Source organism: Podarcis raffonei, chromosome 10 (assembly GCF_027172205.1).
Source record: "Podarcis raffonei isolate rPodRaf1 chromosome 10, rPodRaf1.pri, whole genome shotgun sequence".
Classification (NCBI taxonomy): Eukaryota; Metazoa; Chordata; class Lepidosauria; order Squamata; family Lacertidae; genus Podarcis; species Podarcis raffonei.
In genome coordinates this window covers 73,810,954-73,822,387 of record NC_070611.1, presented here as the reverse complement: position 1 = coordinate 73,822,387, position 11,434 = coordinate 73,810,954, and the positions used below count along the sequence as shown (strand labels likewise).

The 11,434-nt window shown below is 50.2% G+C and overlaps 2 protein-coding genes across 5 annotated transcripts in view; both read left to right on the top strand.

Annotated features, from left to right (window-relative positions):
* LOC128421994 (zinc finger and SCAN domain-containing protein 2-like) overlaps nucleotides 1-7,254 on the top strand; it is a 38,888-nt gene extending 31,634 nt beyond the window's left edge. The window contains exons 1-4 of one of the 4 annotated variants that reach the window (XM_053405420.1): nucleotides 904-1,128; nucleotides 2,384-2,424; nucleotides 5,306-5,450; nucleotides 5,967-7,254. In XM_053405420.1, coding sequence (XP_053261395.1) covers nucleotides 6,115-7,185 — 1,071 coding nt within the window. In that variant the 5' untranslated portion in view covers nucleotides 904-1,128; nucleotides 2,384-2,424; nucleotides 5,306-5,450; nucleotides 5,967-6,114 and the 3' untranslated portion in view covers nucleotides 7,186-7,254. Of the gene's footprint in view, nucleotides 1-903; nucleotides 1,129-2,383; nucleotides 2,425-4,397; nucleotides 4,464-5,305; nucleotides 5,451-5,966 lie in introns of those variants that run through there. The other 3 variants (XM_053405422.1, XM_053405423.1, XM_053405419.1) reach the window with 3 other exon arrangements.
* LOC128421962 (oocyte zinc finger protein XlCOF6-like) overlaps nucleotides 1-11,434 on the top strand; it is a 29,204-nt gene that overhangs the window by 8,216 nt on the left and 9,554 nt on the right. The gene's annotated exons all lie outside the window — the stretch shown is intronic.

The window sequence follows — 11,434 nt, the reverse complement described above, 5'->3', positions numbered from 1 at the left end:
CAGAAGTTATTAATCTTCCAGCCAGAGGACCAGTGTGCATATTATTATCATACTTATTTTACTGATGTTGCTGCTGTTGCTGTCTTGGACTGGCTGGGTGAAAAGGGGGGGAGGCACCAGCTGGGGAACCCCCAAGGGAAGAAGGCTCGGATCCCGGGTCTTGTATGCCCCCTAAGTCTACTCCTAGGTCTGTTCAATAAAAGGCTAATTTGGTGTTATGGGGGGGGGGGACCCAGGTGCGAGGCTGCTCAGCCACCCAGCTCATCAGGCAGAGCCCGTGGGTCCCTGCAGAATAAAGGAAGGAGTCCGGCCACCAACCGGAGCAAATAGCTGTAGATCAAAGTTTATTGCGCAACAGGTCCAAAGAGGAATTGAACCCCGAGGATGGGGTGACAAGGACTTTTAAAAGTTTCTATCTTATCCCAGCATGCAGTTCGTGGAGCATCATCACTACATCATCGCTACATCAGGAGGTGAAAAAACCTATCTGAGGATGTACAAATTCCAACGCGCTTTAGTTCTGGGCTGCTTCACTCCTTGCATGAATTTTACCTGGGTGTCGGGGCTGTGTGCGCAAAAACCAAAGCCCCATTTCCCCCCCGTAACACAGGAGTCACAGAGTCCAAGCTGCTGCTCAATGTACACCAGTACCTAAAACACGGACGGATCTAATCTCGTGGGGTGGGAGAGGGAAGGATTTTGCAATGTAAACATTTTGGGGTGCGAGACCCCACTTTGCGAGTGGATTGCCGGGATCAGCCCCTCCCCCGCTCTCTTGATCCCCAGAAGAAAGAAGGGAGGGGGAAAACCTTCCTCTCCCCAACCCCATTCCTCCCCTCCCGCCCATCCTTCTCTCACCCCGCCCCCTCAACCCAAATCCCGCCCCCATACGTTGCACCTCCTCCTTGCCATCCGACTTCTGTTCCGGGAATGAAGAGGGGGGAAAGAGACCCCTCCCAAACTGCCTGCTTCTCCCGCAAGTGGAGCTTTTGCGCCGGATTCAGGCTCTACCCCGCAGCTCTAGGGGCGGGCGCTTTCGGAAAGGGGAGGAGGGGCGGCAGGTAAATCCCCCCCACCCACGTGGATGTTGCAGGAAAGGAAAGGAGAATCGGGAGCGAGGCCAAAGAGGTAAAGGGGTCGCGGGGGAGGCGAGAGAAGGATCCAGAGACCCCCTTGAGCTCCCCAAAGCGCCTGTCATGGATCTGGATCCCTGCCCGCGTGCTGCGAAGGGGGTTTTCCTTGGGCCCTTAGGAAGCCCACCCAGGGGGTCCCAACGAAGCCCCCTCGCCCCATTTCCCTGCGCAGGCATACCTGGGACTCTGTGGGTTCCGTGCGGAGAGAGGTGAGCCATGAAAGGGTTAACGGGCGTGAGGGACGCTTGGATAGAGACCCTCCTGTCCCTCCCCTGCTCGTCGTGGGGGGCCCCTCCGGACGGAGAGATGGGGGCACAGGGCGTGGGGTGAGCCGCGCCAAGGGGGGCCTCTGGGTTCAGGGGAGACTCTGGGACAGAGGGAGGGGGTCGAGGAAGTGGGGAGGGGGAGCATACCTGGGGCAGGGAAGGGCAGGAATTGGGGGGGGAAAGCTAGGAAGACCAGTATTTGGGGAGACGTCTCCGTGGTGGCGCCTGCAGGGATTCTCTGCCTTGGCTTCTCCCTCCCACCCAGGAATCGGCCACGCCTTCAAGGCGACCAGAGAGGGATCCCTGGAAAGTGGGGGGTCGTGTCCCCCCACCCCTTCCTTCCTGCAATCTCTATACTCTTCCCACCCCATAAGCCCCTGCCCTGTCCAGACTGTTGCAGGAATTTATGTATAAGTTGGGGGGGTTGCCCCTTCAGCAGATATCATGCACATGCAGCCCACTACCTAAATCAGCACCATCACTTTTGTGAGTTGTCCCCACAAAGCACTTCACCACATTCTTCCTATCTATTCAAAGGGCCTTTGCTGCACAATACCAAATGTAAGAAGTCACAGATCAATGTCTCTATGTACTGGCTCACTGGGGTAACTTCAGAAATTCCTATAGACATGTGAGCTCAGCTCCTCAGCAACCCCTCTGCCTGAGTGATAATCCCTGGCCTCCTGATACCTGAGTGCCAGACAGGTAGCCATTCCAGAAAGAACCAACCCAGATGAAGACAAAAGGGTGTGATTAGCTTGGCTGGGAAACAGGGAATGTCCGCCCACCCTTTCCCACAGGTGGGTGGGGTTTGTGGCACCAAGATAGGGCTCACCTGGGCGGGTGCCTCCCACCTGCTTGGGCCGGCCTTTGACCCGCCCTTGGTCAGGAAGGACAATGGATGGCCAGCCGGGGGTGGGGCAAAGGCCAAAGAAAAGAGGCCGACCCCTTTGTCCAAGCCTCTTTGGGTTTTCTTCCTTCCAGAATCAGGATCCTCAGGAGCGTGTTCTGGCGGCTGGATTAAGGTAAGTTCTGGCCTGATTGGAAGGGACATGGCCCCTCCGCCATGCTAGGCTGTAATTTTGTGGCTATTCTTTCTGGGTGGGGGGCCAGCTAGGCTGCGGGGCGGCCTTCTTGGTTTTTAGTAGTGGCGGGGGGGGGGAGGCATGGCTCCCTCGCCCCCGCCATCCGCCACCCTCCAGCTGTAGGCCGCATGGCAGCTGATTCCTTTCTTGTGGGGGGGGGGCATAAGTCAGGCCACGTGGCGGTCGTATTTTTTTGCTCCCCCCCTTCCTGCTCTGGCTACTTACGCACTTCTGCTCCTAGCAGTGAAATGTAAATGTCTCTTTTGTTACACTCGATGGGTGTTTGGTGGAGGACAAGGGGAACTATGGACTATGGTCCAGGATGCTCAGATTACTGCCACCAGACCTTCCCTTTCATGATGTAACCATGATGTAGTTTTGGGGGGGTGTAACATTGGGATTAGCAGTGAAATAAATAAATTAAGGTCTTATGTATATAATGAAGGGTCATAAATGTACCAGGCAAACACGTACATAGATATATAGGCCCCATGTCTGAACCTGCACAGGAGCCATTTTGACTCCCAGGCTGACCAGGTGTTTTCTCTGCAAGGTCAAATGGAGCAGCCTCCCCATTGCCTCTTCCTTCACAAATCCTGTCTTAAGGGTTTGAATAGGGTGAGCCTGTGACCTGGCTCAGGAACTAAGTACTTATCATTACAAAAGACTGGCCAGGCTCCCCAGGGTATCAATCAAGTAAGCATTAGCAGGTAACTTGCCAGACAGGGGGTAAACAACCCCCTCAGATTTCTGCTTTAGCCCGCCCTTTCTGTGAAGTAGTTATGATGTTTCTGGGGCTGGTTTGGACTCCAAGGTGGGCAATTTAAAATGTCTATATAAGGGGGGGCACACCTTTGTTCTGGGTCCTCCTCCTTTCCTGCATGTGAAGGGGGCACCCTGTTGCAACACTTCAATAAAGATCAGGGTTACAAGCTGCTTTGCTTCTGAATATTCTCTGGTTGGCCTCTGTTTTTTCCTCTGACCGATGGAGAACCTACAAAGGACTCTATGAGGGCTCTTGTGTCCCCCATAAGGGAATAATGGCAGATTTTCGTTTATTACAGCAGCTAATAAAGTTTGGGTTCTCTTTTGTTCAGGGCTTCCATCTTGTTCCACCTGGTGGCAGGTGGGAGTCGTGTCACGACAGTCTTCAATAAAGACCAAGCCTACCGGCTGCTGTTTTGCTCTGGTATTCCTGGCTGCTGTCCTTGTTTTTTGTCCAAGGGAGCCCTCAGATTTCTCCTTTAACAAGACACAACTTCTTTCCTGCAAGCTCCACCCAATTCCCACCCCATAAGCCCCTGACCTGTCCAGATAATAATAATAATAATAATAATAATAATAATAATAATAATAATAATTTATATCCTGCCCTCCCCAGCTGAAGCCAGGCTCAGAGCGGCTTACAACAATAAAAGTAAAACAGTTTACATAAAATCACAAGCAATTAATTAAAATGCATTCTAAAATCAATTCGTTCTAATATCAATTCAAAATCAAATTAATGGCAGATACAGCGGTTCTGCCAAGTCCTGGAGAGGAGAGGAAATTCCAAGAGGAAGAGGGGAGGGGAGAGGCCTTCTCAGAAGCGGCTCTTGGTTTCCGCAATCCCACCCAGGAAGCAGCCAGAAACCTTTTCCTCTCTCTCTCAGGCTTCCATCTTTAAGTGTCTTTTCCTCTGCCTGTTTCATTGAGGATGAGGATAATGTACACCTGTCATCAGAAACAGGGGTCCAGAGTCCATGAACGGCTCTCAGGCTTGATATAGAAGTTGCACCTCAAAAGCATTTCTGTTCCTCTTATTCTTTGTAGGCAGTGTCAGAGTGACTGACAAGCTGAGATACAACCCATCAGCATCCAATGATAGCCATTGCACGATTCTTCCCAGTCAAAGGACCCATTTTCATGATAGACTGCGGCTGGAGGCTCTACATACAGGATGTGCCTATACAGGACAAAGACTGCCAGTATTAGCACAGGTGAGGTGTGTGACCTCCCCCCCAGCTCCCCTAGAGGGTCCAGAAGGATACCATGGTCAAAGGTCTCCAAAGCCGCTGAGAGATCCAGCAGAACCAGGAAACAGCTTTTCCTCTCAGCCTCTAGACCATCGGAGATCATCAGTCACAGCAACCAGGGTGGTTTCAGTTCCATGATGAGGCCTGAATCCTGATTGGAAGGATAATGATGGAAGAAGCTTTCCTGGTCCTGCAACCCCAAAAGCTCCAGGCACAAGACTTTCATTAAGTTTGAAGGGGCCATACGATACTTGGTGGTCTTTTCTTCAAAAGACAAATAATCTGAATACTTTTAAATTGATGTGTGATATAAACAGCACTTTTGTTTTCCTTGTTCCACTTTAGAGAGACTTTGATACACAGGTCTGAGTTCATCACTCCCCCTGAAACTGCTGTGTTAGCAGCACTGGCTGGACAGTGTGTTTGGGGGTTCAGGGCTGCCTAGACAACAAGAGCCCCTTCTCAGCCTGGCTTATATGGTCCCAAGGAAAGCAGAGCAGTACGTTAGGCATCAGCTTGGCTGCAGGAGTGGCTGGAAGGAGGTGTGCAGGACACCATCCAACCGCCTTAGAGAGTCCACTCTGGATTTGTGTAGGTTTTTCTCCGCAGCTTTTTCTTCTCCTGAAGCTAACTCAAGAGGAAGTGAGGGAGTGTACCAAAGTATTACGACCAGAGTTTTCCTTCTCGATGGGCTTCCTTCCCTGGTTGATCAGCCCCATCTGCCCTCACTTTCCTCTGCAGAATGGGCAGAATCTGCCTTCTTGACTGTGGGATTCACTGTTGTTCTCATCCTCTCCATCCACCAGGGCCTGCCTTCACCTGCAACAGAATTCCCTAATACACCAAGGATTTGAGACCCATCATCTATCCTCACCTGCTTTAGCCTGCCGGTTGAAGCTGTTCCTGGGATTGTGGTCCCTATTCCATCCTGACAGTTTCTGGAAGCCACAGGTGAGAGCTGAGTGCAGGGTGGGGACCAATGGTGGGTAGATTACCCCAGAAGGTGCACAACATGTCCCCCACCAAAGGTACTAACACTCCCCTAACACCCCATGAGATTGTATGATTATGATCTTTAAGAGAGAACAGGAATAAATTCATGTCCCCAGAAATAACACAACTTCAGGCCATTAGTGAATCAATACTACATTTTAAAGGAACTACACATTCCACCAAGTACAGTTTATCTATTTGCCTTGAATATCCTGCTTTTCAGTGTCGTTTTAGGATAGTCCTGCATCAGAAGACGGGCACAAGATGAGACAGCACATCATTTTTTAAAAAAATCAAGCTGCTTTATGAACATTGATTGAGGATTATGAAAGTTGCTGATGAATTACTATCATTTGATGACATTGCAACTTCATTTCCTAAAAATTGGGAGCATGGGTAGGAGGTGAGGGAATGTAGGAGACGTTGAAATAGGAGAAGGTGCTAATGGAGCTTGATGTGTTCTCTTTCCCTTAGTTCTCTTCCTTGAAACCCAAACAGGATTTCCGTTCCTCCCACTCTGAAGGAGATGGAGAAGACAGTCAGAACTCCAGGGGATGTGTCACCTTTGGTTTCATTAGGAATAGAAATTAAAATGTGTGAAATGTGGAACATGCGTCATTGAATGAGCACACATAGTTCACATCAACGACCTCCAACAGGGGAGAAACCACTTAAAATTATGGAGTGTGGGAAAAGTTTCAGTCGGAGTGGACACCTAAATATGCATCAATGGACACACACAGGGGAGAAACCATATAAATGTATGGAGTGTGGAAAGAGCTTCAGTAAGAGTGGACACCTCAATATGCATCAACGGACTCACACAGGGGAGAAACCATTTAAATGTATGGAGTGTGGAAAGAGCTTCAGTCGAAGTGGAAATCTTATAAGACATCAACGGACTCACAGAGGGGAGAAACCATTTAAATGTGTGGAGTGTGGAAAGAGCTTCAGTCAGAATGGAGACCTTAAATTACACCAGTGGATTCACACAGGGGAGAAACCATTTAAATGCATGGAGTGCGGAAAGTGCTTCAGTGATAATGGAAGCCTTAGAAGACATCAACGGACTCACACAGGGGAGAAACCATTTAAATGCATGGAGTGTGGAAAAAGCTTCAGTTTCAATGCAACCCTGCGAAGACATCAACAGACTCACAAAGGAGAGAAACCATATAAATGTAAGGAGTGTGGAAAGAGTTTCAGTCAGAGTGGACACCTCAATATACATCAACGGACTCACACGGGTGAAAAACCATATAAATGTATGGTTTGTGGGAAAAGATATAGTGATAATGGACAACTTAGAACACATCAACGGATTCACACAGGGGAGAAACCATTTAAATGCATGGATTGCGAAAAAAGCTTTAGTGATAATGGATCCTTTAGGAAACATCAACGGACTCACACAGGGGAGAAACCATATAAATGTATGGAGTGCGGGAAGAGCTTTAGTGAAAGTGGATCTCTTAGAAGACATCAACGAACTCACACTGGGGAGAAACCATTTAAATGCATGGAGTGTGGGGACAGCTTTAGTGATAATGGAAATCTTAGAAGACATCAACGAACTCACACAGGGGAGAAACCATTTAAATGCATGGATTGCAAAAAAAGCTTTAGTGATAATGGATCCCTTAGAAAACATCAACGGACTCACACAGGGCTGCAGGCAGAGTGGAATCCTTGATTTTCATCAACAAACTCACACAAGAGACAAACCATATAAATGGCAGCAAAGGAGATAAGAGTTTCAGTCCTAGTGGAACATCAACAGACATGCACAGAAAGAACTTTAATAGTTGCCACCCTACAAACCATCAACAACCTCAAAGTGGAGAAGCAGTTTAAATGGAGGGATTACAAAAAGTGCTTTAGTTATAATGGAGTGTTTAGGAAACATCTAGGGAGTCTCACAAGGGAGAACCCATTTAGATGTATGGAGCACGGGACATGTTCCACTCAGAGGAAATCCTTCTTCCGGCTTCAGGGCCCAGCTGAGTGTTGTCATTCTCTCCAACTAGGTAACTCCTGTCTAATCTGCTCTCTGTCTGGGTCTCTCCCTGCTTCTGAGACCACTGGAAACGAGGGGGGCCGTTTCTCCCCCTCCAGCTCCTCTTCTGAGGAAAGCTGATCTGCCTGAGAATGGATTCCCCCATATTTGGCTTCAGACCATTCCCTGACAAAACACATTGCCCTGTGTCGTTCCTGCCTATTTCCTCCCTTGCTCCCTTCTGCCGGTGTGTGTGCCTGACTTAGATATCCTGTGTGCTGTATTTTTTTTACTGCTGAAACTGGATTTGCTCTCAGGAGCTAAGTTTTGTGCCTCACTGGGGACCCAGTGAGAACTGTATGCTTTGAAAGCTCAGTAAACTATTACTGAAGAAGTCCTGCTGCCTCTATGTGTGTTTTTGATGTCAGTGTGGGACTTGCTCTACACGTGACCCCTACCCCGCTGATGCTTGGCTAAGGCCCTGGAGTTGCTGTACTCAAGCATTCAAGATGGGTATTTGTGTGTCAGACTGGTTTTTGCACCAAACTCTGTGTACTGGTCCAGGGGGGAGGTTACTGTGGGGCGAGGTCCAGGACCGGAGTCGAGGGTCGGCAGACAGTCCTCCATGGGCAAAGCGGGGTCCACAGTGAGGGGCCGGGCAAGGACAGGAACTCTGGGGGAACCGGACTGGGTGCTGGCCGAAACAGCTCTTCAACGACGTTGCTCCCACAACCTGGGACCGGGCTGACTGGCGTTTATCTTCTCTGAGGCCAGAGGCGATCCCAGCCCCCAGGAGACCAGCCTCTCCTGGCCTTAAGGCGAGCACTTAAGGTGTTTTTGCTTGGCAGGGGGTTGGACTCGATGGCCCTTGTGGTCTATTCCAACTCTATGATTCTATGATTCCTCCTGGGAGAAACCAGTTCCCTTCGCCTCTCTGCCCTGAGCCTCTGTAGTTCAGGAGAGGCTGAAGGGTTACTGGACCCAGGGGGAGACTCACCTGCAGGCACTGAGTCCTCAACCACCTCCGGAGCCAGAGTGGATTCACCTGGTGCCTGCTCCTGAGGATCCGGCACAGGTGCAGGTGCTTCAGAATCAAGGCCCTGCCCCAGTTCAGCCGGCCCTGGAGGCGGGGACTCCTGTGCAGGCTGGGATTCCTCCAGTTCAGCCTCTGAATCAGATTCCCAGGCCATCACACTCTGTCTCCCCCACCACCGCATGATCTCCAAACACTACTTATTTAACAGAACTTCATCCCTGCCCCCTGCACGTTCTGAAGAAAACTTTAATGGGAGATCCCCCCCCCCAACCTAACTGCAAGAGGGGGAAGGATGGGTTGCAGGTACCAGGAAAGTCTCCTGATGGGCCCATCTTCACTCATGAACCACATAGGGGAAACCCAGAGCTACTGCTTATTCTGGGGTTTGGGGAGGATAATATTTTTCCATAGTCCCAGAAGTTATTAGTCAATCATGCTGCTAGGGAGTCTTCCTGCCAGAGGACCACAGTGCATATTGCTATGCTACTGATTTTACTCTTGTTGTTGCTGTTGCTGTCATGGACTGGCTGGGTTCGGGGGGGGGGAGACACCAGTCTGGGGGACCCACAAGGAAGAAGGCTCAGATCCTGGGGACTGGTGGTGGGATGGCGATGAGAAGATAGAGGTAGAAAATGGAGCAGAGTGGCTGGGGAAGTGTTGCAAGCTGAGGAGGAAACAGGGTTTGGTGAGCAGGCAGGCTCAGAGGGAGGAGAGGAGGGGGGCTAGGAGACGGAGAGGAGGCCGGCTACTGAAGCATCCAGGGAGACTCCCCCTCCTGCTGCGACCACCTCCCCTCTCCCCACACAGAGAAATCCAGTTCAGACACATGAGCCTATACATTATATTAATGGGCGTAGGGTTTTTTTGTCCCAACATGCATCACTTTAATCTCATTGACAATGAACTGTATTGTCTGCACATTCACCCCATTTGGAGAGGTCCTTTTGGAGCTCCTTGCACCTCTCTTTTTTTGAACAACCCTGGACAATTTACATCGACTTTTAAAACTTCCCCTCTTCACCCAGAATACGTTTCGAGTAGCATCTTCACTAGTATGTCACAAATAGGGAGGGGTATCAAAGGGTTACACAAGTTCAACAGTTGGTCACTCCATCAGATACATCTCTGGACACCTCTCCAGTACCCATCACCCAGAGAACAATAAAACTATCGACATAATACAGTTGTATCTCTGGTTAAGAACCTAAATCATTCCAGAGGTCTGTTCTTAACCTGAGGTACCAGTTAGCTAATGGGGCCTCTTGCTGCTGGCGCGCCACCATTGCCACCGTGCGAGTTCTGTTCTCATCCTGAAGCAAAGTTCTTACCCCGAGGTACTATTTCTGGGTTAGTGGAGTCTGTAACCTGAAGCGTCTATAACCCAAGGTACCACTGTAGTAGTAGCAATAATAATAATATTTATATCCCGCCCGCCCCCCTTGCCGAAGCCGGGCTCAGAGCGGCTAACAACAGTAAAAGTAACACGGTTTACATAAAATCACAATCAATTAATTGAAATACTTTCCAAAATCAATTCAGAATCAAATTACATCCTTGCCCTCAGGGCTTCTCCTGAGATGGGCTTTCAGAACACCTGGCTTGGTCAACTGCCTCTGTGGAAGTCTATTGTCGCCCCTTGGTCACACCCTGGGTGGGGCGAAGTGTACTCAGGGGATCATGGCAGGAGGCCCTGTTTTTGCTGCCTACGTGGCTATCCGCTTCCAGGGTCATGGAGGAGGGTGAAGCCTAAATTTACTTTTTCTTAAGAGTTAAAATGGCGTTGGAATGGGAAGAATCGGTTAAAGTATGGATTTTATATGAATTTACAAATTTAGGTATCATTCCCAGAGCTGTCAAGCTGAAAGGATACATTCAGACACAATCTTTGTAACATTGTAGCAACTTTAGGCAATCAAAACCAAAATGGCTATATTTAATATACTTTGAGCAGCAGGAGGGCGCTGAGACAATCGTGCAAAGGCTGAGCTGAAACACTGGTTTGCAGGCAGTTTCAGCCGTCATTGGCTAGCTGTCAAAACATAGTGCTCTTGATTGGTGAGCTTCGGTTATTGATAAATCCCATTCATAAAACACAAAGTCCATAAATCCCATCCATAATATGCAGAGACCGTGTTTTCTTGTATTTATACAATGTGTGAGTCGTGCATTTGCGACTGAAGAGAGAGGGGTCTGGGGTTCCTCGTCCCAGGGGATAATGTCAGATAATACCTCCCCTGTAATGGCCGTAACACCAGGACGGAATTCCCCCACTCTTGTCACATGCAGCTGGGCTCACTTGCCAGAGCCACCTGTAGATCCTGATGGCAATTCCCATCATCCCTGACCACTGGTCTTGCCTGCTAGGGGTGATGGGAGCTGTACTCCAAAAGCAGCTGGAGACCCAAATTTGGGAAACCCTGTTCTCCCTGAAGGACAAAGGAGGGTTCACTTGCATCAGAACATCAGGTGAGCCCTACAGGATCAGGCCCAAGGGGCCCCTGTCCTCCCAGGGGCCAAGCAGGGGCCTCTTCTGGGAAGCCCACCGGCAGCACTTGAGCACCAGAGAAGGGGGGAGGCGCATTTCTTCTAGGGACACATTTCTGGGGTCCCCACGGTGCCCCCAGCCTGGCTCCACTCTGCCAGGGCAGCTGCGTTTTGTTTCACTGCAGGTGAGCCTGCCCCGTGCAACGTGGGGCTCTTAAGGGAACTTCGGGGGGGCGGGGGGACTAGAGCTCCGCCGCACTTGCAAAGGACCAGTAGAAGCGGAGGGGAGGCAGGCAGCAGGAGGGCGATGGGGAGGAACCAGCGAGAAGGAGCTCCTGGAGCCTGGGCAGCCCCCTCCCCGCCTGCTCCCGGAAGGTTTCCCGAGCCCCTCCCCTTTTCATTTCAAGGATAGGGGGACCTCAGCAT